Raw genomic sequence first — 24,243 nt, forward strand, 5'->3', positions numbered from 1 at the left:
AGGGACAGCATTTCGATTTCTGATCACAATCGATGAATTGCAAGCACTTCAGCTGAACAAATTCTCACCTGTATACTTTTTCTGTATTGCTTTTTCTGGTTTCGGTGGCGGCTGATCGTGTTTCAATTATTTGTGTGGCTTGTGTCCAGGCATCAACAAGGAATTTGGCTGCTGACGTTTTTCAGGTCCTCTTTCATTCTGAGAGCATCTGTCAAACTGAGTATGCGTTGGCGGAGCGAAACTTCTACCGGGAGGGAAAGCCACATTATGCCTGATGAAACCGGTTTGGGTAGCCGTAACGAGCTTGATAATATGGACGACGAACCGGAATGCGCTACAAGTAGTAGTGCGAATCCGGAGGACTCCACCGCAGTGCCGATCCTGCGCAAGCTAGAGGAGAATGTAGTCGGCGACGACTCGAACCTTTCTCTGCTTTTACCGTCGGGAAGCAGTACGAAATATGCCGTTTCCCATCGACCCGAACCATCTCAACAACAGCAACAATTGGATGGAGATCCAGACACTATCGCGGCTCTGTCGGAAGTGGAGGACGATGGTGCAGATCACGCCGAACCCCCAGCTACGCCATGGAAACCACAGAATATTCTATCAACATGCGAATTCACGCATACTATTGGCGATTACGCCGCAAAACGAGAGTCAGGGTGTAAGAAAGCGGAGTATTCAGCAACAACAGTAGATGACTCCGGGAACCGTTGGCGTCTAATTGTTTACGTGAACGGAAATGGCCGAGCATCCAATCATCATTTAAGTCTATTTTTGCAGGTGGCTGACGCGGAAGAATTGCCTTTTGGTTGGAAGAAAGCGGTCAGTTATGTTTTGACGTTGGAACATCCCAACACAGGGAACCTCAGCTACGCCAAGAGGAATCCAGACAAAACCTTCAAACTATGCCCAAAAGCTATTGATTGGGGATGGTCGCAATTTATTACATCAGATAGAATTCAACAAGAGGGGTTTGTGTCGGACGACACTTTGACGGTGCGGGCGTCAGTGACGGTCAAGTCTTCGTCCGTAAGTATTGACGAGGATGATTCGGAGTTGTACTTGAAATGCGCTGTGGAAGAGGGGGATGCGGAAGCGGTTAAACTATGCTTGGAACAGGGAGCTAAGGTTAACTGTCAATTTAAGGATGACGAGTACACGCCTTTGCACACAGCGTGCTCTTCAGGGACGAACACAGGTTCAATGGAAGTCCTTAATCTTTTGCTAGAGAAGGGTGCTGACGGGAATGCTTGTAACAAGTGGAGCGAGACACCTCTGTTGATTGCAGCTAATAATGGACATCGGGCAGCTGTTGAAGCTTTGCTTAAGCATGGTGCTGACCCGAGCTTATGTAGCGAAGCCGGATGGAGCGCCTTGACTTTTGCGGCTCACAAGGTACATATTGGTGTCGCTGCGTCGAGCTTTCCTGAGTGAGCAATCAAAAGGAACAAGCTAATGACAATTTTCTAATCTGTCACCACAGGGATACGAGGATATTGTTGTGTTGTTGCTGCGAGCTGGAGCACCGGTGAATTCTCTAGTCTCCGAAGATTCCAGTACTCCATTGCATAAAGCTTGCGCGGGTTCAAAGGCAGGTCATCTTGAGGCGGTCAAATTCTTGTTAGCCGGTGGTGCCGATGTACATGCTTTGAATAAGTGGAGAGAGACGCCTTTACTGACAGCGGCCAATCATGGTCAAGCAGGGGCAGTAGAGGCGTTGCTTAATTCCGGTGCGGATCCATGTCGCTGTACAGACACGGGATGGTCGCCGCTCAGTATTGCGGCATACAAAGGCCATGACGATGTGGTTCGTCTCCTTTTGGAGGAAGGAGCGCCGACTGAAGAAGATGACCCGACACTGAGCGCCTTGCTACAGGCAGCGACTAAGGGACTTCCAGATACTGTGGAACTGCTGCTTCGTCACGGCGCTGACCATACAGTCACGACCAAGAAAGGTGATACGGCGTTATCTATTCTTGTGGAGCAAAATCTTATTGATGCCGCTGTTGAAATGGTCACAAAGTACAATGCTAGTATTCCTCGATGCTCTCGCGATCGAAAGAAGGTCCAGCGCGCCAGACTCTTAATTCAGCTGCGCACTAAACAGAGAGACGAAGAGTGCATGGAAGAATCGAACGGTTTTAGTACAGATGATGGTGAAACAGACGATGAAGACCAAATAACTTCTGCGCAGCACGCAGACGGAGCTGGAGTGTCCAAAAAGACTCTGAGCAAAAAGAAAAAAAAGAACAAAACCCCAAAACTGTCCGAGGTCGAAAAAGCCAAAGCTGCAGAGGAGGCCCTCTTGCAAGAGCTTGAGCGAGAGGAATCCAAGGCTAAGAAAGAAGAAGCCGAGGCCAATAGTAAGCGAGCAAAGAAGAAAAAGAAAAAAGAACGTGAGCGACAGCAAAAGATGCAGGAGGAGCAGGAACGTCGTGAGCAAGAAGAAAGAGAGGCGCAGGAACGTGAGCGGTTGAAACGGGAAAAAGAACAGAAGGAGCGCGAAAGACTTCTCAAGCAGAAACGAGAACGTGATAAACATGAACTCGCGGAACGGGAAAAACTTCTAGAGGCCAAGCGTCAGGATCGCGACCGTCACGAACGCGATCAGAAGCATCGATTGGGGCAGGAAACCCAGAGTGCTAGCCCTTTATCACCGACTAATTCCGTCTTGCTTCGACGAAAGCCATCTACAAATGTACCTGCCATACGATCGAGCTTTTCTGCGAAATCTTCAACATTAAGCGGTAACCGAAGGTGGGAAACTAAGCCTAAAACTTCCTCAGACGCCGCGTCATCTTCGGATCCTGGTCAGCTGTTGAACTCACTGTCAAACACTTATGGTCCCTCTGATACGCGATGTGAGCAACCAGAAGAAGCACTTACTGCTGTTCGTACTCAGTCTTGTGCACAGCAGGGTCAAATTGAGCTTCTTCCTACACCGACTACCGGAAGCCGTTCTCCGGAAGCAACGACGCTTTCTGACGCTTCTATGTGTACATTCGAGAGTAAGGATGTGGCGTCAACAACTGTTTCGTCTCATTCAGATAGTCCAGTATCTCTTCCCTCGGATATTGAGCACCCAACGGTGTCCTTATTCCGTCGTGACAAACTTTTGGAGTTGATTCACCGTTGCAGTCTATCGAGCACTATAGTGGACGGCCTCACAGTAAAGCGGGCAATTTACAGATGGACAACACGCGCCTCGCATTCCGACACCCCGATTCTGGATCCAATTATTCCAAGTTGGGTCGACTTAAATCAGCTCGTTTCGTTTTTCCAGCGACAATTCATATCGGAAGGCAAGCGAGGATTGACCGCTTCAACAATGAGTATGGAAGCATTGAAGGACGATGGTACAGTGGTCGCAAGACTCTGCCACACTTGTGCTCTCGAAACGCTACAGTTTCGTCAGCGAGTTCAAGATCAGCTGCCCAATTCCTGGGATGATTCTGCTTTGGGCATGTCCGTAGTAGAAAATATTCACGGTGCATCTACGTCGTTGGTATCGGTATCGTGGGCCAACAGGTCTAGTGTCGCGATTCCCACTAGCACATTCTCGATCTTACGTAAGCGATATACTGGACCACCATCCCGCTTCCTAGCTACGGTTTTTGTAAGCAAGATATGGTACGAAAGCTTGGAGCTTGTTGCCGATGGAACTGCTATGGATATCCATTTATCTCCACGAACCAAGGCATGTCTGTCGGACGAGTTCGCGGTTTCAGCAGAATTATGGTGCGATCCATTTAACGCCCACGGAAACAACGTCTTCTGGGGGAAGTTCGACTTGATTGACACCCATTTCGGTGGTCAGAAACCTTTTGGAAAAGACGATAAGGGAGGCGAAGAAGTGTTGGCAAGGTACGGAAGTTCTGTTTCTGTATTACTTCCTTTCGATAACATGGTGGCTTCTCGATACATGAAAAGAATGCTCGACATAATTGATTTGGCGAATGCCTCTCGAGTTCCAGTGTCGTTCACAGTTTTCGTGCACTCTGATAGTTTTCAAGATGGCGTAGTTGATGTGAACCAAACGCATCTCACTTTACTGGACCAACGCTTTACCGGTGAGAAAGCCTCATATATTCGGTGGTGTGAAGCCCTTTCTGCTGGGCAACATACGTTTGGTTACGGGAGAGGGGCTGAGGATTCAAAGCTTTGTCATTCTGGAAGCATGATTGTCTTCCTCCAAAGTGAGAGTGGAAAGTCGCGGTATTCTGTAAATGACCACTCGATTGAACGGATCATACAAACGATGTCCGTTAACGGCCGATCTGAGAATGCTTATCACGCACCGATTGGATTCCAGAACGATTTTATCTCGAAGGAGTCACCGTTACCACAACAGTCTGTGTACTTCGAACACCAGGGAGCTCGATCACAACCTTTGTCACCCGGCCCTCAACAATCTATGCAGACGGTATTTGGAGCTATTGGAAGAGACGCAGTTGTAAAGCCACCGTCCAGTGATGGGGTAGTTTCACGACTGGGAGCTCGACGTGGGCGTCTTTTCGATCTTGTCGACGACGGCGAAGAAGATCAGTTGAATGATGTCGATATTGTATCAGGAATGCTGAACAATCTCGATGTCGGTCTTTTTCAGAGCGGCAACGCTGGCTCGGACATTGACATTGAAGCAATCAGTCTGATGGGAATTGGTGGGCCTCCTAGATCCCAACCGCCGGGAAACTCTCACCCTGGACGCTTCTTCGGCTGAGGGCGAAAGCTGTACCCTAGTCCAGTTTGACAGGAACTACTAACTTTATGTCTTTTTCAAAACGCCGCCCTCTACATTTATTTGGTGCTGAAGCTTGTAATGTTACTTCTGAAAATTGCTGATTACCACGCTGAAAAGATATACTACCGAAAAGTACACTACTGACAGTGAAGCCGAAGGAGAAGTTCTTCATTGTCAAGAAGGGCCCACTTACCAAGGCAACGCATATTCATCCTTTTTGGAATTCTTTAGTTTGCCGTTTTTCACTCTCGATTCCTTGGCCTTTTTCAAAAGCTGATGGCACTTGCCAATGGCGTTAGCTTCTTCGTCGTTCTTGCGCTTTATTTCTTCCATTGAAGGTCCGTTTGCAACTGCAATAGATTCGAGAAAAGCAATTCGATTACTACTGAGGCTATTGAGGCGCCCCAAGTCATCAGTCATCGCTGTGATTATATCCTTCAACTCGTCAATGGCATTTTCGGAATGTATAACTTCCATATGTTGCCTCGCGCCACTATTTTCACTTCCAAGGGAGGTTCTGTCAGACTTTTCCTTGGATGGTGACAACGTGTCGCTTCTTCGCTGCGAAAGCAATCTTCGATGGGATAACGATTGCGCAAGGCCAATCGATTGAAGCTGAATAAACAGTCGCTCATCGATTGAGAGCCTTGCGAGATCAGCCATCGGCAATGATTCTCCATGTGAAGTCGCATCTTCCTCTTCCTTATCGCTCTCTAAACTATCCTCGTCCACCTCGGTTCCAGTTCCAGAAACCAGGAGTGACTGGAGTCGATGAAAAAGTGAGAGCTCAACGGATTCATCCGATCTCATTGGTTGGTTAGTGACTGTATCGGCTTTGGTCTGAAGCTCCATTTGTTTAACAAACATATCATCTGGCGACACCAATCCGTCAACACTTCTTTGAATGTCATCATCTGTCGTTCTCAAAAAGTATCCAGACTTATCAAGCCATTTCCACATCCCCGTGGTATGAATAACTACAATTGGATCAGCTTCACAAACTCTACGGGCTTCTTGCTGTTGCTTATCGATGATTTGGGTACGCGATTCGATACGATGGGTGTACTTTACTTCTAGCTCTCTGGCGGTTCGTGCAATTAATTCCGCTACAGCCTTACGCCGCCGTGATGCCTTCATATTTACGTATGACATTTCCTTTTGTGCGCTTGAAGTGACCGTCGAACTCTTCACATCTCTAGCGACAGCCACAACACGCTTTTTTGTGCTCGACTTTTTTGTCGTCGTTTTTGGAGGTGACATCGCACTTTCCGCTTTAGTAATACCCATCACACCCTTGGAAGGCAAGACTGCTACAAGTGGGCCTCTTCGTGGCTCCTTGAAGCCGTTGCTGCAGACTATTTTGACTCGAATAAGGGGTGTGGTAAAGCTTGATAGTACCGACGTAGACTTTGTTGCGTTAGCTTTTCGCGACGTTTTGGTGGATATGTAGACTGCGCCGTATTCTTCGGCACTTAAGTTTCCTTTACACCAACGCTCCATGTTCACGGTGTTTTGATGTAAAAAGTCAAACTGTCGTTTGAGCAAGGCGCAAATTGCCATCAGATCGCCAGCGAGTTTCGACTTGTCAAAAAACGAAATTGTTCGCCTCATGGCGCCAATGGCGGCACTCATCTGCTCCCCGCGATGGTGTGCACCGGTGGCAGACTTCTCGTCTTTAAATGCTTCGTTCATTAGCTTGACGATGACTTCGAACTCTAAGGCAGGTGGTTTCGCAGCACCGTTCCCGGCAGTCGAAGGTGACGGTAACGCACTCAGATGGCTCATAAAGGACGAGTACGTCCGGTCCAGAACTGCATATAGCTTGCGATTACGAAGGGTAGGCTCAGTGGGCATGGCTGGCATGAATGGATAGAAAATTGTGTTGGACGGTCTCAATCCGCAAAACGAACTTTGCGATAGACCGGGGTGCTGAAGGATTTGTTGCTGAGCTGAGTGTGTTGGTGCAGTAATCAATGTAGATGAAGATTGCGCGGTATTTGAGATAGAAGATGACGGGCTGGGTAACAGCCCGCTGTTGGACTTCCCGCTCGAATTCGCTTTCTTACTAGTTTTCGGAGCTGTGTCAGAACTTCGTTTTCCGAATCGTCCAGCAGCAGCCACACCCGATGAAGATGAACCAAGAGATCCGCGTGCGCCTAGTGTTTGCATGCTTCCGTTCGTTATACTTGTAGCAGTTTTGCCTTTTTTGGTCTTGATTGCTTTAGGAAGTGTGGGGGTACTCTCGTCAGCTGCTTTTTTTGTGCCTTTCTTTCGTACGGTGGCAGTAGCTATTTTTGATACCTTCCGCTTCTTTTTCAGTGCCGGTTCTTCCAGGTAATCATCATCGTCCTCAAAGAGAGTTGGATTTTTAAGCTTCCGCTTAGTTTTGCGGCGATTGGGTGTAGTCTCATCCTCATCGGTCATCCCTGCCACCCCAGTCGGTAGGGCCTCCACCGTCATGGGCTCGACTTTAGCATCGATACCTCCGGCGGTAATATCACCCATATCTGCTAAATCGATGTCGAGGCCGCCGAATAAATCGTCTCCGCCATCCGCAAACATATCGTCGAGATTCAGATTGTCCAGTGCGTCAACGCTGTCCTTTGGGACACTTCCCCGACTTGTTCGCGCCATGATGATGAGGATGATCCGTGGCTACCGGACGTTTTCCTAGGCCTTGGCACTATCGGGAAGGACACAAGTGAGCGTCCCTTATCTCAACCTCTTCTTTTACTCTCGGAAACTTATACACTCTGGTCAAAGTAACTGGCCAAAGTCGGCGGGGAACGGGACTGTATCGTACCATGGGGAAATGTAACGGGATGGCGACTTCACTGTCAAAACCGAGTCGGCCGCCGCATTTGCTTTTTGTTTTTTTCGATGTCTCCGGTTGGACTACGACGCATTGATGTCGCACGGGTAGCCACTACGACATGCCGAAATCTTGAACAACGTCCGTTGGTAGACCAGAACAAATCTTGCCGTGAATTTACAGTTACTGGTACTCACTCTTCTCTCTGTTTAGGGGAACAACGGGATCCGTGTGAAATCTCGAACCGGTCGCGAGGAACTCGGCCCGAAGAGGCGAAGACCAACGAACGAAAAATCTCCGGCGACTGACAGTGAGTGACACGACCAAACCTTGCAGTTTTTGCTTCGAAACGAATTACCCGAGTCGAAAATCCGCCAGTCGTGCTGTATTTTGTGTAAAGGTCCAGAAGAGAATTCTGTTGCGTCTGCGCACTCCGTTCGACTTCCTCAACATGGGGTCCGTTTGTCAGTGTCTGTTTCACTTCTGCTGTGGAGACGCCGACGAAGAAGGGACACACCAGAGTCATCAGCAGCACCGACCTATTGAAGTTGACCTTTCGCTACCAGCACACATGACTCGAACTTTGACCGACTCTAACTCTCAGGAAGATGTTTCCAGAGTACTTGAGGATACGAATTCTCGAGGCAACGATGATGTTTCGTGCAGCGCTGCCAACACCGTGCAACCACACGAAGTTAGCCTACATCAATTCTTCCGTTCTTTATCGGATCGCTTCCGTGTACGCTCATACGATGCCATTCGCTCTCGGTCGGATACGGATGAAAGACGCGACGGTGTATTCCGCGAACGTCGACAGCCCGTGATTCGAAAGTCCCCCCTTCGAATGGCGTCCAGCTTTGATTCTTCGAAAGGCACTCCCACCATTCGTCTGGACGAAATTGTCTTGCCTGGATCCGCGTTGCAAATAGCCATGGCCAAGGAAATGGCGCAAAACCTAGATTCACACGAAGACGAATGTGTGATTTGTATGGAGGGCTTCGACGCGACCAATCCGCGCATGCCGACCTTATGTGGCTGTGGGCCCAACAATACGTACTTCCACTTGCCCTGTTTGTATCAGTGGATTGAACAATCGCACGAATGCCCAAGTTGTCGTCAGAAGTTGTCGTGGGAGGAGTTCTAAAGTGATGAATATTTAACTCTTGCTTCTGTGGTTTTTGGAATCGCAGGTTTGTATACATAGTTTTTCTTCCTTCGTGGCACTAGGTACACGATCTGTCGGAATATAGACGGAGGGCGCTTACAGTTAAGGCATTTTCCCTCAAAGTTAGGGGATCAGTTTTACATTTACGGACACTTGTGATTGTGAATGCAAACATCTTTCTATACAGTTTAAATCCTGTATAAATGCAAGTGAATGCAAGCAGTCGTCCTTGTTGATTCTCCAGGGGATTCTTCAGCTCAGTTATTGCTGCGTTCTATAGTCCCTGCCGGGTACTGCAGATGTGGAACGGTTCCACAAACTTTCAATTCGTCGAAAATTTCATGAAACGCTCTCCGCTACCGTGGACTGTTGGATATTTCTCCTCCCATACAAAGCCTACAGGATACATCGATTCATCGGTTTAGGGCTTCGCGGCTAGCTGTAAATTTTGGTCTTATTATGTAAGTGATGCTAATCACGAGCTTGTCATAGTTAGAGGACCGGTGACTGCTACGTACCCGGAAAACAATAGTTCTCGTGGCACGAGCGACCGGTACTGCAAGTCGGCATGAGCGTTTCCCGAAGAAAACACGCCACATACCTATCTGTTTGTGACAAATTCTCTTGATCGTCGTTCCATCGAGTTTATAGATGCAATGAACATCCTGGCACCGAGAGGTAACATTATTGCACTATTGGGTCTCCCACGCGGCAGCGTTATTAGTTTGGATGGGCAAACGGTAGCTTTGAAACGGGATGACTTTGTAGGCTTTTCGAACGTCCCCGCAAGTGACAGTTGTCATTTTGTAACGATAAGGGCGACTTCGAAAACTAGCACCACGAGCGATTTCCCAGCGCAATTGGCAGCAGCAGTGACGGTTGCCTACATGACCTGGGACAATGACTTGATTCGCAAATTCGATCCGCAAACAGAAGAAATGTCCAGTGTACCTGCCGACACTTGCACAACCGACAATCTACTGCACAGAATTGAAACACGGCACATCGATGGACAAAGTTTAATTTCTTACCCACAGCTATTAAACGACGAAAAGGAGAAGGACTGGGTATTGCTAACAAATCACGTCTCGAAACGACTGCTACAAAAACGCCACATAGGAACAAATGATAAAATTGTTCCAGGATTGTGGGATGAGCAGGAAAACGAAGCAATCGACGGTACACCGATCCACTACCCCATCATTCCAATCTTAGCCCCACATGCATCAAGGCATGCAGCTACAAAACGATACTTGGCAAACTTGTCTCCCTCCGCTCGGACAAAATTATATACCCACGAATCACCTTCCGATTCCATTTTTGAGCGAGTGTTGCTTGAAAAGTATGACAATGACAGCGGGCTACTCTTGGGCGATATACAATTGGCATATGTAGTATTTTTGCACTTGCACTGCTTCGTCTCTTTTGAACACTGGCGGGACATGATCGTCATGCTAAGCTTGCTATCTGAAAAGGTTTTTGCCAACGACCGCATGAAGCGCTTTCCAAACAAGCTGATACAAGTGCTCAAATCACAGTTGATGGTAATCGGAGAAGATTTGATCGAGAATTCAGACTTGTTCGACGACAATGATTTATCACCTGCCATGCAGCGTCTGATTGCCATCTTGATGAAGGTTGTAAAAGATGGTGAAGGGCAGGCTCTTTTGTCTCGACTATGGGCCATGCTTCGTACCCGATTTCCGATGTTTACAGACAACGAGTTTCATTTATCAAGTAATTACAGCTCTGGAACAAACAACGAAGAGACAGAGGAAAGTGACGAGGATAGACCAGTTCTAGTGGCCAGCGAGGAAGTGCAGGCTTCGTTGGCTCGGTCACAAGGCGCGCGGTTGTCAACAGGTATTGCCTTTGAACCTGTTTTCATGAAGACCGAGCTTCAGGAAGCTTATCCACTCTTACTTGCAGCGGTCATGCCGCACGAAGATATACTTATGACGTGCGCCAGGGCGCTGGACGAAGCCACTGATGTTTCTTTGGTTCGCGAAGCCGCAGCTTACTTGGAGCAAGTCGAGCTACAAAGACATACTACAAGGTAAGGCGACTTGGACTTTTCACCATTGACCATCAATTTGTAGAGAGATCGAACGACGTGGTGACTAAAAGAGAACCTCCCCTCGATCATGTACTTTGTTAGCATAACATGCCTGGATTTACAGTTATTCACATAAACTTACAAAGACACATCATTCTTCGACTTCTTTGGTCCCCCACCGTTTCCAACCAATAAAATCTGTTCAGACATTGTGGATAGTGTCGTATCGACATAGCTTTGTGTCGTCCACAAGCCTTTTCTGGCCAAATCCTTGGAAGACATCGAACAGTAGTAGTGAAAAAGACATCATCTCATCGTCTCACTGCCAAATGAAGTATAGGATCGAATTTATCGTTCACTGGTACCGGAACTGGACTTTGTTTTACCTTGTATTTCTACAAGCAGCTATGGCGCAAGTGGACTTTGTAAAGGATGCGAAGGAAATTCGTTCTTATTTGAAGACAGAGGAGGACGCGTTTGTGACCGATGGCATACATGGTCTTATCCGAGGCTCCTCTTCCATCGCACGTCTCATCCGCAACGCGTTGCATACAGATGGGTACTTTGTTTTGCATAGTATCTTGACGACCAGAGAGTGCCAGCAAGCCGTCGATAGGATGTGGGACTTCGTACATGATACATCGGCGGGATCCGTGCAACGGGAGCAAGATGAAACCTGGGCTTCGTGGCCATGTGATGAACCCATCGATCGTTGCAATAGTGTGGAAACATTTAATGTAAACGGAGCTGGCTGGTTACTTGGAGATCTCCGGGAGCAATTGGCGGAGAGGGTTTTCGAAGATTTGTTCGGTACTTCTGAGTTGCATTCTTCTAAGGAAGGGTTTGTGTTTGGGCGTCCGAACCATGTAGCCGCCGACGGCAATTCCGACATGTCGTTTACGCGAAACAGCGATGTGACGATTCGATCTGTAGTGGCGCTTGAGGATGCAGGTGCTGCTAAGGGTGGATTTTCTTTCTTCCCCGCGTCATTTCGAGCTTCATTGGAGGAATGCTTGGACAAAAAGCCAGAAATAGTCAATCTAAAAAAAGGAGATGTGTTACTTTGGCGGTCGGATCTCCTTCATGCTTTGATCCCACCTTCACAGCCCACGCTTCAATTTCAAACATTGGCACTCGTCAGCATGCAACCCGCTAGCCGAACTCCCGTGTACCTGCGCAGCCTCAAAATGGAAGCGTACAAACAACGAAGAAGTGGCAGTCATTGTGTCCACGAAGAGAACTGGAGCCGAAATAGTGGCATCGGTCGCCCCTATTTTCGCTGCAGTCCACCTCTACTAACCCGACGACAAGCGGAATTGTACGGTCTAATATCATACACAAGCTGTGACGAAGCATGGAAAGAAGAAAAGAAGCGAGCCATGGTATGCGGTGTGCGTTTCCAAGATGAATTTGAGGCGCACACATTTCCTACGGCTCGCCCGTGTTCGGCTGTACTTGACTATTTGACGACAAATAATCCAGGCGACATGATGGGAAAAGACAAATATTTAGGTGGAGTGGCATCGCCATGTGGAAAATATGTGTATGGCGTCCCAGGATCGGTACGCTTTTTCTTCTTTTGGCGTTGCGTCTAAAAAGAGTGGACTTAGTAGCTTACATGGATCACTTGTTCTAACAGGCGCGACGCGTGTTGAGAATTCACGTAGAAGATGGAAATATGGACTGTATCGGACCTTCATTCGAAGGGAAATTTAAATGGTTACGGGGCGTCGATGTTCCAGCGGAATCGATGATGGACAAAAGGTATCCGCAAGGATGCTGTTTGGCTCTCCCTTGCAACCATAGCTCCATTTTAAAAATCAATCCATCGACAGATGAGGTTTATTCATTTGGCCAAGACACCATAAAAGGCTGCGGCAGCGACGATTGGCTCTACCATGGTGGAAACCTGGCTTCAAATGGTTGGATTTATGCGATTCCTGCAAACGCGAAACAAGTGCTTAAATTCCACCCGGTAACAGACAAAGTATACTTGATAGGGCCAAACTTTCCTGGTCGGTGCAAGTGGTTTGGTGGAATCCTTGGTTCCGATGGTTGCGTCTATGGTATCCCTCACAATCAGACCGGCGTACTGAAAATCGATCCATCAACAGATCAAGTCGCAATTCTCTACCATGACAGTGGAAAGCCGCTGCCGGATGGTCGCTGGAAATGGCATGGTGGTATACGTGCTGGTGACAAGATCTATGGGTTTCCAAACAATAGCGACAACATTCTAGTCATCAACTGTCGCCTCAAACAAGTCTACACAATTGGGGATAGTTCAATTTTGAGATCGGGTAGACATCGAGTGAACAATGATAATCGTTACAAGTACCTGGGTGGCGCTTTAACATCAGACGGTGGGTTTGCCTACCTTTTTCCGTGTGATGCAGAACGTGTTCTCCGAATTAATTGCGATACGGATGATCTCGCGCTCGTGGGGCCATTTTTGCTCGAAGGGGAAAACAAGTTCCAGAACGGCTTTGCCGCACGTGATGGATGTTTGTACGGTATTCCACAGAGAAGCTCAGGTGTCTTGAAAATAACACCGTCTTCGAATCCCAGCGAAGAGGACCACGTTGATATTGTATATTGCGGCGATGACATGATAGGTTGCAAAGATAAGTTTGAAGGAGGAGTCCTGGGACTTGACGGGCGTTTATACTGCATTCCTTTGCGAGGTGAGCAGCTTCAACATATCTTGTTAAATGCATTCACAGTCTGCATGCTCTGACACATACTACACATTCTCAACTACAGCAAACACATGTCTAAGAATCACACCTTCGTATAGTACACCATCCTAAAAAAAAACAAGAATTCCAAACAGTATTCTAATTTGCAGGTGAAACAGCAAATCATCAATTGCGTCTCGTTCTCGGCATTTTTTTGGTCTTCGAATCTTCGATATCAGTTTCTTGATAATAGTGCGGTGCAATTTCAACCAACCACGATGGCTTGATAGGGGCTACCTGTCTCATGAATTCCTTTGTTGTAAAGGTAAGCTCAAAAAATACTAGCCACGGTGGCGGCTCTTCCTCTTTTGCCATTACGCTGCTAGGATGAATATACACAGTCTTGTGCTGCTTCGCTGTCTGATACTCTCCAGTACGACCAAGTTTCGCAATGTTGTAAAAGAAACCAGCAGTAATTGTTTTCAGAGTAGCGTCGAAATCGTCAGAATTCGAAACTGTATGATCAATCTCTACACGATCACAAAGTCCTGCTAGCTGCTCCCGAATGTCACGGGCTTTTTTAATGTTCTTGACTTGAACAAAATTTTCGAAGCACCAAGAAGGACTGAAGTCAGATGCTGCCCATTCAGAGTAACATCGAAGCAGAGCGATATGGTCACCTCCACCACCGCGGGCAAAATTAAGTCGCGCCGTGTCGGCATGTACTGCCTTTTCTTTTGGCCGATAGAAAACCGATGCACCTAGAGAAAGCATCGCGACGGTCGACAGCACCTCGGATGTGCATTCATACTTTTCGGACACAATTACAGATTTACTTAGCATAGGATCCAAAGGAAATTCTGCCATTCGACGACCGAGTTTTGTCAATTCTCCCCGATCATTGAGCGCACCGAGGGCGTACAGCTGTTCAAGAGCTCTTATCAAAGCATCGGCAGGAGGCCGGTCCATGAAGTCAAAATTCAAAAGATCGTTGATTCCGAGACTCTTCAACATTAAAACAACGTTTCCCATGTTCGTCCGTAATATCTCCGGCACGGTGTTTGGTTCAAGTTCATGTTGGAAAGACCATGCTGTAAAGAGCCGAAAACACTTGCCTGGTTGCGTCCGCCCTGCTCGACCAGCTCGTTGGTTAGCGGCTGCTTGTGAAATGGGAGTTACGACCAGAGATTCCATGCCAGATCTGGCATTATATGTTTTTTGTTTATTGAACCCAGTATCTATCACGTAACAGATCCCGTCAATTGTAAGGCTTGTCTCTGCGATATTTGTAGCAAGAACTACTTTGCGAGCACCGCTTGGAGTCTTTTCAAAGATTTTCGCTTGCTGCTCTGAGGGAAGGTTGGCGTAAATCGGACAAATGATTAGCTCAGGTATGCGAGAGCCAAGGTTTTTCGAACGCTCGGACAAGGTTTCGGCCGCAGTCTCGATTTCCTCTTGACCGGTCAAAAATACTAGCACATCTCCGTTGAGCGGCTGGGATACATGTATCTGTAGCACGGTGACAACCGCCGCGTCAACATAGTCAGCTTCCGGGGCTTTTGTGTAATATGTATCGACTGGAAACATACGACCGGGAATCATGAAAATGCTGGCATCGTCAAAATACTTCGAGAATTTTTCGGCATCAAGCGTTGCACTACTGACGATGAGTTTAAGATCACTTCTGAAACGCACAATGTCCTTGACGAGACCAAAAAGTATATCCGTATGTAGCGTGCGCTCATGTGCTTCGTCGATTACCATGCATGAGTAGCTCGCCAAATCTGGTTGGGTCAAAATTTCCCTCAGAAGCATACCGTCCGTCATGTACTGGAGAATCGTCTTGGGGCTTGTGCAATTCTCGAATCGAATGGAGTAGCCAACTTCGTGCCCGAGCCTGACGTTCATTTCTTGCGCGACACGAGCTGCCACACTCATTGCAGCGACGCGCCGAGGCTGCGTGCAACCAATTTTCCCCAGCTCACCATATCCAACTTCGTTGAGAAATTGAGGAATTTGTGTCGTTTTGCCTAAAAGTAAGAAAGAACGGATATAGAATCAGAGACATTCGCAACTAGATTCCCAAAAGCCAAAAGTTACAGACTAAGACCTACCCGAGCCCGTTTCTCCCACTAAGATGAGAATCTGATGCTCTTTGACTGCAGCTAGGAATTCTTCGCGATAAGCGTAAACAGGAAGTTTGGTACGCCCTTCCAGAATCTTTTCATGCTCAGTTGCTGGACGCATCTCTGACAGACTCTCGTCTCTAATTTGACGAGTATGGTCTCGCAACTTGTGTCTCTTGCCACGTTTGTCATAGCCTTCTCTAGTTTCCTGCATAACAAAATCGATCTGATCGTCGAACAACAACTCGTAACCGTCTGATTCAATCGCCTTCTTCTGGCGCCCGCCAATAGCACCAGCCTTTTGCGTTTGCGACTCTTCCCACAGATCCTGTTCCGATTTTTCGAGTTTAGGCTCGTTATAGCGGGACGTCAGCAATGCTTCTTGCTGTTTAGCCCTTGAGTGTTTCTCATGAAAGTCCCCAGGTAACCGATAAAATTCATCATCCTTGTCTTCCTCACCGTCTCTCTCCTCAACCATGCTAAGGATCTGCTTCCCCATCTGAATTCGCTTTTTTTCTGCTTCCGTTAATTTTGCGCCTCTAAAAAGATCCTCTTCATCCTGAAGCGACTGTTTCAATAGGGCTAGCTCACGCTCTTCTCGCTTCTTCAGATACGCACGACGGCTCTCCTCGCGGAGTCGCTCCAACGTTAACTCATTCCCTGTAGCATCATCATACATTGGTTCTCCCTTTGCTAGCCTCTCCTCGATTTCTGCTAGGTTTTGAACAGAATCAGATTTTTCTTCTGACTTTGCCTTTTGTTTTGTTTTTGTCTGATCGCGTTCCATCATGCGCTGTACAAGCTCGTCTCGTTCCTTCAGATCCTTTTCCCTTTCTAGTTCCACGCGCTCTGCAGGAGTAAGAGCTGACTCCACTTGGCGATGCCTTCTCCGCTCTCGACGCTCTTCGGCTTTCCGACGGTACCGTTCAGCTACTCTAGCCCCAGCTCCGTCTTCTGCATTGCTGCTGTCACTGCTACCAGAATCACCATCGCGGTACTGCCGTTTTCTTCGACGCGACTTTTCGCCAACACGTTCGGAAAGGGAAGAATCCCTTTTATCCTGTCTGTCTTTCTTTCCCTTCCGTCTGTCGCTTGGTTTATTCAGATTAGACGGTTCTTCGCTGATCTCTACATCAATCAGTTGATAGCTGGAAGCCGCCTTGACCCAGTCCGCGTTCGTTTTTGTTTGACTGTGAATGGCCTTTGCTTGTCGAGAAGCAGGTCCGCCGTGGCTTTGCTTCGGTGTCGGTCGAGCGTGCGAGAGCAATTGCTCAGCAAATCTTTCCATGCGTTCCGGTGTCACGTCTCGTACATCTCCATCCACGAGGATCTGGACGATTTCCGACGATTGTGTTGCCTTCTTCGCAACGCTGACCAGGTACGAAGCCAACGCCGTGTCGGCAAAGCCCAACAAATCGTGCAAGGCATCCGAGCACCACTGAATAGTTTCGGTTTTGTTGGTTGACGGCATAATAGTCCAGTGTCTACGACCAACGTGAGATGTTTTCAACAAGCGAGGGCTTGTCAGTTACCGGTTGTGTGTAACTTCGCAGTCTCTCCGATTCATCTTGACGTTTTTGGCAGTGTTGTTGGTTCGGGCTCTCTCGGATAGTTTAAGTTGGAGGAGTTGCGATCCTCTCTTTTGGCAGAGTGTACCGAGTCTCACGTGTTAGGGTATCGATGATCCTTTGCGGGAATACGGAGAGACTAGAGGGAATCTAGAATCACTTGTCTGGAACTGATATCTGCTATCATACCTAGCTGACTGTGACAGTAACTAACTATCACTGTAAACCCCGATCGAGAAGAGTTTCGTCTATTCCCGAATCCACCGCAGAGAAGGTAGAAGAGAACAAATTACCTACTCTACCGTCCCACCTTTTGGATTCATTAAAGAGGTAGAGCATCGATCAACACAATGAAGACACGGTCAATGGTGTTGTGGAAAGCAGCCAGCGCTTTGTTACTTCTCGCGAGCGTGCTAACGTCTTCAGGATCTTCGGCACCGTGGCAAGATACGACCCGCACTCCAGGGACTGGCTGGCAGGCATCGTCCTTGTACGCGGATCTACCGCCAACAGTGTTCGCACCAGGCGGACGGCTGCTTGTCGTCGAAAGGGTGGCAGACACCGTTTCACGACTAGAGCCTTACGATCCGTCGAGTAATCTAGTGATCGCATTACGCTGCCGAGACGGTGTCGTTGTCGTCACGTCTTTGCCTCAATCCCCATACCTCCCGACCGGCAGCACCCGTGGCGTGTCCCAGAACAGCAACAGCACCACCAACACGGATGCACATGAACCGCCAGATCAAGAAACGTTTTTTGAAGCGTTGCTTATGGATCATTCGCGCCAATTTATCGCGAGGACCAACCTCTTTTGTCGTTTGGGTCCGGCCATCACTTCGCCAAGCCGGAGCAGTGTTTGGGGCATTACCGCCGGCAACGCGGTTGATTCCCAGATTCTCCGTCGCCAACTGCAAAATCACGCCGAAAATCTACGGACTTCACTCGATGATGCGAGGCCTTCGATTCTGGCTCGAAAATTAGCGGATTCGAGACAGCGAATCACACAAGAATCGGGTACGGGGCGAATACTGGCCGCCGTCGCCATTGTGGTATCGGACGACGAATGCTGGCGTGTTGATGTCACAGGACAATTTTGGAAGTGCCGTGTGGCTATCGCAGGTCGGGGTGCCGAGTTGGCAGAGCAAAATCTGTTGGATAGGATACGGTCCGAATCCGGCAGCACAGAAAAGGAGTTGTCGGCAACCACTGTCCAACACGTTGTAAGCCAATGGTCTAGTGAGAAGGCGCAAACGATCGGTCGACAGTGTATAAGAGAAGTACTTCGTGAGCGAGTGGCAGGGAAAAGAAACACAGTAGAAGGACAACCCCAGCTCGTCCACCTTCTTGCGTTGACTTTAAGTGACTCAGGCGAACAGTGGAATGGGGACGAAAATATCGATGAAACCAAGCCAATATAATCACACTTCCTTTGAGAATTCTTTGTCACAACGCCTCCTGCGTATCATACTTTTCTCGCACCCGAAGAGTGGAGCTACTAGTAGCTACATAACAATTGGATTCAGTGTTCCAGCACGTCGACACAAGGTTAGAAGAGCTTAGCTTTACGCTTCAAATTCGTCTGCTTCCACTTTGGCCAACTCGCGAACTCGTCTTTGTTGCAACCAAATATTGCTTGGAAATCAGACAGAGACAGATATTTTTCACGATTCTTGTAATCTAGACCAGGCACAAGCTGCTTTTGGAGTTGGATTACCGTGTAGTGCTCGCCGGCGTTTTCTGCAGATAGTGTCAATTCTGGTGCTGGCTCATGAGCAGGACTAGGAGCAAGCGGTCTCGATACTGGAATCGTGCTCTGTGTAGCTTTTTGAGCTGGCTCCTTGGCATGGCTAGATTCATTTGGTGGGGTTTCTATCGTGCTGGTATTGCTCAAACCAGACGTACCAGTAGGCGTGTCCTCCACTCGTTCGATTCGTGAAGAAAGGATCTCACCATTCTTGTTTCTAACAACGCGACGAACAACCTTTCTGAATACCTTTTTCTTCTTTGTAGACACCTCATCGAGTGCTGATGAAGCCAAGTTGACCGTCGTATCAATTTTATCCTCTACGGCCCCTATTGTCGTTTTTCCTTGTTCGGCAGAGGGAACGGGACCCCCTCCCAACTCGAGCGGCTCGTTGTCTTGTTTTATCTCAAAACCCGCTCCTTTAACGGGTTGCTCAGATTGCACTTCTGTGTTCAGTTTCTCTAGTTTCTTTTCTGCTGAACGACGTCGGGCTTCAACCTTTGCTGCCAAACGGCCTCTTTCTTCTTCCTCTCTTTTCTTCGCTTCTTCTTTAGCTTGTTTGGCCGCCTCTAGTCTGGTTTCCATTTCACGAATTTCTTTTTCCATTTTGAGTTTCTCTGCCGCAGCTTTTGCCAAAGCCTCTTCAGCTTCAAGTCGACGCATTCTTTCTTGTTCTTCTCGTTTTTCGGCGGCCATTTTGGCGGCAATGCCCCGCGCTTCTGCCTCTTCGGCCTTTCGCAGCTCCTCCAATTCCAGTAATCGCATGCGATTTTCTTCTCTTTCCTCTGCAATGATGGCTGCTGCTTCTTCAGCGCGGATACGAGCAGCGCGCTCCTCTTCTTCCCGACGTCTGATTTCTTTTTCTTCTGCTACCCGAGCAGCTTCCAAAGCCTGGGTTTCTCGCTTGCGGGTCTCTTCTTGTTCCTTCCTTTCCATTTCTTTCTGTCGCACAAGAATGCGTGCCCGCTCCCTACGAGCTTCGTCCTCCTCTGCTTCTTTCCTACTAGCCTCTTCTTCGGCAGCACGTGTCGCTGCGTTTTTGTACTGTCGAAGCGATGCATTACCTTGGCCGTTTAGCACGAAATCTGCATCATCCCCATCAGAGTTATACGTAATTTCTGTGTAGCTTTCTTCATCGTCAGGCTCTTCGTCTGATAGTTCCTCTTCTATGTACTCAACATCTGACTCATCCTCGTATTCAATCTCCTCGAAATCTTCATCCACGACAATTTCGTCGTAATCGTCATCCGTCAATAGGTCATCGACACCGTTTGATTCTGACGATACTACGATATTGCCATAAGTGTCTCTTTCTTGACGCGTAGCAGCTACCAATAGTAAACTTTTTTCGTCTTGGTGTAAGGTAGATAGCGACGGCTGGACGAGGTTTGCTCCCACCGCGTTCGGCTCAAAAGAGGATCGGTTACCCACCGTAAAATTCCCGACATCAGGTTTTCCTGTGGGGTTTTCCACGTCGGCCATAATAAAATTTGTGGAAAAGAATCCAATGATTGAACAAGCTCTTCTTCTACGTTTGTCTTGTTTACACGATCAAAGGAGATGAGCCGGGCCCTTCCGCAACAGAACCCTGAACCGGTATCAGACAATACTAGAGCCTACAATGATTTCAAAATGGCGACAACATGCAGAGATTGGATAATCTTTATCAAGGGTGGAAGAGAAGCTCAGCGAGAAGATGAGAGATGAACCGAATCGTCAGAAGCCAACCAAGCCGCCCACGAAAATATAGCCTCAGTTGGCAATCGATTGATGGAATGTAATTTGCTGTATATGAAAGGGAAGGTTCCATGTGACTTTGTGACCTCCCTTCAAGATTTTGGCAGAGCCACAATGACCCGTTCCTGTGAATTTGTAGATCTCGAGATGCAAAATGAAATGTCTGAATGCTGCCTGGCGTGGGACAGACGGCGTCACCAAGTGTCCACCGTTTCCAGGGAAATTGTTCCTTCCAACGTTACATGAAAATGGAATTTACCAAGGGTAGTTAGTGAACGTTGTCGGTGTGCATTGAACGTGTTCCAAAGAATATATAATACGTAAGCTAGTGCTGCATCCAACTGCACTGTTGTTGCGTTGTGGTACGGAAGTGCAACTACACAGCTCACATAATGGGGCGTGTTGCGCGGTACAAGAAAGTCAAAGCCTGTGACCCGTACTCGAAAGAAAACGGCGGACGTATCCAGTTGGACGAAGTTGGCATCTGGGGCATTGGGAAGGACAGTCGCAAACCCAAAAAGCGGAGCAAAACCTCCGAACGGCTTAGAGTGAAACGTAAGAAAACAACAGAAATCGATGATGGATTCGATGCGCCCCCGGAAAAGGGAGACGATTTTGACATGGCGGACTTGTACGGTACTCTGAAGCAGGAAAAGGTCCAAAACGAGCAGTTCGACCTGGGAAGTAGCGTTAAAGCCCACACGACAATAATCACGAAAACTCCGTCAAAGCCAAATCCGCCAATCGATGAGGACGATAAAAAGACCAATATGATTTTGAAGCTGGATGAACAAGTGGACAAAAAGAAAGCGGCTGTCCAATCTCTAGGACGCATGGAGGGTGAAACGAAGAACGCCTTTCGAAAACGAGTCAAAGCAGAGACTCGTCAAATCATAAAGCGTGAGAGTATGGATCTGCACAATCCTGAAAAGCGACAGAAAAAGAAAGAATTTCTTAACAAGAAAAAAAGTAAGAAGCGAAAAGCTTCCTCGTTGTCTTTTGGTGATGACGACGACGAATCAAACTACCAGTCCGACACGACTGTTGAGAAGAACGGCGGGCTGATTACTGGCGAACGCGCAGTCGCAGCTAGAGCTGTAGCTACGCAAGCTCACTTTGGGGAGCAGGCTGAACGTCCACCGGTTTTCCGACAGCTCCCCCGTGGGGCTATAAAGAAAGCTGACAAGAAATCCTCCGTTTCGAAGTTATTCCGCGACGAAGACATTTTAGCGGAACATCAAGCCATGGAAAGCATAAGGCGAAAAGTCCAAGCCCAATATTCGCTTATCAAGAGACAACGTAAGAGCAATAATGACTTTCATCTGTAGAGGTGGGTTTAGTTAATCTGTACCAGAAGCTAACGCTTTTTAAGAGTATCTTACACCAGCAGACCTTAAATGTATCCACCAAACTCCAATATCGTGTAGACGAATCCGTGACAGTACATGGACGTACGTGCACCAAGCCCTCAACTTCTTAGGCCATGACAAATTGCTTCGCAATGTATCTTTGTAAACGGCTTGCGCTGCGTACTTTCCACAGACAACAATAGTATTGGTTGGTGATCCCAAACTATAGTCAATGTGCCTCAAGCAGTCATTCATCTACAAAACGGGCAAGAGGTTGAGGGTATACTGTTTGGATTCAAGTCAGTAAAATAACATAAGAATTGCTTGACTGACCTTGAGCAATAGAAGCATTTGCCGAGGAAGCTTATTCAAAAGTTCAAAGATGTTTTGCAGGAAACGCTGTGCGTAACCCCGAATCACGGCTTGATCCGCGCGACTGTTTGGCTGGACATTGTGTGTTAACGAGTTCCTTTTTGACCGTTCAATAATCTCATCGAAAGGTCGAGCGGTTAACATGGCGGCGAACAAAGTGTACGCTTCATCAATACCTAGACTACGACAGGATTGCTTGATGCCGTCCAAATCCGCGAGCATTAAACCTTTCCAGAGAGAAGCGTAGCGCAAACGAAAGTCCGTATCAAGCTCCCTGTACAAGCCATGATCAACTAGAACCATTTGCGGCTTACCCTTGGTATTCTTTCTCAGCAACACATTAGCAGGATGGGGATCGCAATGCACCCAACCGGAAATGAATGCTTGCGAAGAAAACACGGACGAAATCAACTTGGCGACATCATGTTTGCGCAAGCCGGCTTTTTCGATAGCTTCAATATCCGTCGCTCTAAAACCCTCCTCAAATTCCATGGTCAATACTCGTGCTGATGAATGCTGCCATAAAATCTTCGGGACTATGCAATCCAAGCCTGTCTCGCGAATGTCTGCAGCAGCTCGTTCCGCATTCCTGCCTTCGTTTATAAAATCCAATTCTTTGGGTAATTGCGGAGCTATTTCGTCGGCTATCCAACCCCACTGGAAATCTTGAAATAAACGCTCCGCCATATGAGCAACCGTAACGAGAGCGTGCAGGTCTCCGGCGCAGGTTTCGCGCAGTCCACGGTGTTGAACCTTGATGGCAAGTTTTCTACCGGTGGTTTTGTCATACGCCACGTGGACTTGGGCAAGCGAGGCGGACGCAATCGGCACAGGATCGACCCGAGCAAACAATTCGTCCGGTTCGTGTTGAAGCTCCTCGCGGATCACCTGACACACATCTCGGAAATCGGTGCGTGGAGTGTCGTCGAAAAGAGAGGACAACGTGTCGATATATTCTTGTGGAATAAGGTAGTCCAGGTTGGCTAGATGCTGTCCGATTTTTATGTACACGCCCTTGTTGCGTCTACACAACTCCAGTAGTCGAGTGGCGGCCTTGCGGTGTAGGAAACTTTTGGAACTACCGAGTTCGTCGAGAGTTTCTTCGGCCTGGGCCAGCTGGTCGGCCGCGTCGTGCATTCGTTGTCGTTGTTGCTCTTTGCTTTTCAAATTGAGTACGAGATCCTTCGTATCGGTATGGGATGGCTTTGCATAGGCCGCTTGTGAATCTTCCAACTCTTGCAGCCGCCGCACTTTTTCGGCTTCCCAGTACCGTCGTTCTTCGTCCCGACCGTCGGAATCCGAGCGAGAACTCGAGCGCCATCTCCATTCGGCCCTTTTATAGTCGGCAGCAATCAAGACTGCCGTCTGTACAAGTCGCCCGGCCCGGGCAACTGCTTCAAGTGTCGGGATTAGAACGCTATCAGGGCTCGAAGACGACGGAAATCTCGATTGCGCCGAAGGATCTCCTTCAGTCAGAGTGGAGGGGACATGCCAATGATTCCGGTCCTGGAGTGCCACGACAGCACCTCCGCCCACAACCACTGTCGTCGTCCCCCAAACGAGTCGTGACTTTTGCAACAAAGCACGTTGTAGCATACTTCCAATCTTGTCTGCTTTGAATAGTATATATATATATGGTGCTGTTTTGCGCTCTCCTACTCACTGTGCTTGGATGATTTCGGCTTGCCGTTATCGATTCTCCCTTCTCAAGCTACTATCTCTAACCTCTTCGAAAAGCTTCGAGAAAATCCGTTCGTTTCTGGTCGGGAGTCGGGAAAACCTGTCGGACAATATGATTGGTTGACAGGCGCCTTTCCCACGTCACACAAGCAACCCCGTTCGTTTATCGAAGGAAAATAAGTGTTCACTGTGAACACAATCGCAGCAGT

General features: G+C 48.0%; 8 protein-coding genes across 8 annotated transcripts; 4 read left to right on the plus strand and 4 right to left on the minus strand.

Annotated features, from left to right (window-relative positions):
• Positions 1–1,660: 1,660 nt before the first annotated feature.
• On the minus strand, positions 1,661–7,381 carry PHATRDRAFT_45471 (predicted protein; the record flags this gene model as incomplete). The annotated part of the gene is made up of 2 exons (XM_002179787.1): positions 1,661–2,342; positions 2,893–7,381. The coding sequence occupies one exon, from the start codon at positions 7,379–7,381 to the stop codon at positions 4,937–4,939; it is 2,445 nt and encodes an 814-aa protein (XP_002179823.1). The 3' UTR covers positions 1,661–2,342; positions 2,893–4,936.
• A 536-nt stretch (positions 7,382–7,917) lies between these two features.
• Positions 7,918–8,717, plus strand: PHATRDRAFT_45472 (predicted protein). The gene has a single exon (XM_002179578.1). It carries the CDS (start codon positions 8,011–8,013, stop codon positions 8,701–8,703), a length of 693 nt encoding a protein of 230 aa, XP_002179614.1. The 5' UTR covers positions 7,918–8,010; the 3' UTR covers positions 8,704–8,717.
• Positions 8,718–9,380: 663 nt separating this feature from the next.
• PHATRDRAFT_45473 (predicted protein) lies at positions 9,381–13,625 on the plus strand (the record flags this gene model as incomplete). The annotated part of the gene is made up of 4 exons (XM_002179579.1): positions 9,381–10,780; positions 11,121–12,342; positions 12,420–13,463; positions 13,544–13,625. 4 exons carry the CDS (start codon positions 9,381–9,383, stop codon positions 13,556–13,558), a joined length of 3,681 nt encoding a protein of 1,226 aa, XP_002179615.1. The 3' UTR covers positions 13,559–13,625.
• Positions 13,580–17,055, minus strand: PHATRDRAFT_19937 (predicted protein; the record flags this gene model as incomplete). Its single annotated transcript, XM_002179788.1, has 5 exons — positions 13,580–15,488; positions 15,573–15,722; positions 15,768–16,236; positions 16,312–16,448; positions 16,617–17,055. The coding sequence occupies 5 exons, from the start codon at positions 17,053–17,055 to the stop codon at positions 13,645–13,647; spliced, it is 3,039 nt and encodes a 1,012-aa protein (XP_002179824.1). The 3' UTR covers positions 13,580–13,644.
• A 447-nt stretch (positions 17,056–17,502) lies between these two features.
• PHATRDRAFT_45475 (predicted protein) lies at positions 17,503–18,554 on the plus strand (the record flags this gene model as incomplete). The annotated part of the gene is made up of 2 exons (XM_002179580.1): positions 17,503–18,409; positions 18,529–18,554. 2 exons carry the CDS (start codon positions 17,503–17,505, stop codon positions 18,552–18,554), a joined length of 933 nt encoding a protein of 310 aa, XP_002179616.1.
• A 144-nt stretch (positions 18,555–18,698) lies between these two features.
• On the minus strand, positions 18,699–20,628 carry PHATRDRAFT_45476 (predicted protein; the record flags this gene model as incomplete). The annotated part of the gene is made up of 1 exon (XM_002179789.1): positions 18,699–20,628. The coding sequence occupies exon 1, from the start codon at positions 20,376–20,378 to the stop codon at positions 18,699–18,701; it is 1,680 nt and encodes a 559-aa protein (XP_002179825.1). The 5' UTR covers positions 20,379–20,628.
• A 294-nt stretch (positions 20,629–20,922) lies between these two features.
• On the plus strand, positions 20,923–21,992 carry PHATRDRAFT_45477 (predicted protein). The gene has a single exon (XM_002179581.1). The coding sequence runs from the start codon at positions 21,026–21,028 to the stop codon at positions 21,959–21,961; it is 936 nt and encodes a 311-aa protein (XP_002179617.1). The 5' UTR covers positions 20,923–21,025; the 3' UTR covers positions 21,962–21,992.
• On the minus strand, positions 21,953–23,674 carry PHATRDRAFT_27067 (predicted protein). The gene is made up of 2 exons (XM_002179790.1): positions 22,316–23,674; positions 21,953–22,237 (listed from the first exon to the last, which is right to left on the minus strand). The coding sequence occupies exons 1-2, from the start codon at positions 23,489–23,491 to the stop codon at positions 22,001–22,003; spliced, it is 1,413 nt and encodes a 470-aa protein (XP_002179826.1). The 5' UTR covers positions 23,492–23,674; the 3' UTR covers positions 21,953–22,000.
• Between the last annotated feature and the right edge of the window lie 569 nt (positions 23,675–24,243).

This window comes from Phaeodactylum tricornutum, chromosome 7 (genome assembly GCF_000150955.2).
Source record: "Phaeodactylum tricornutum CCAP 1055/1 chromosome 7, whole genome shotgun sequence".
NCBI lineage: Eukaryota > Bacillariophyta > Bacillariophyceae > Surirellales > Neidiaceae > Phaeodactylum > Phaeodactylum tricornutum.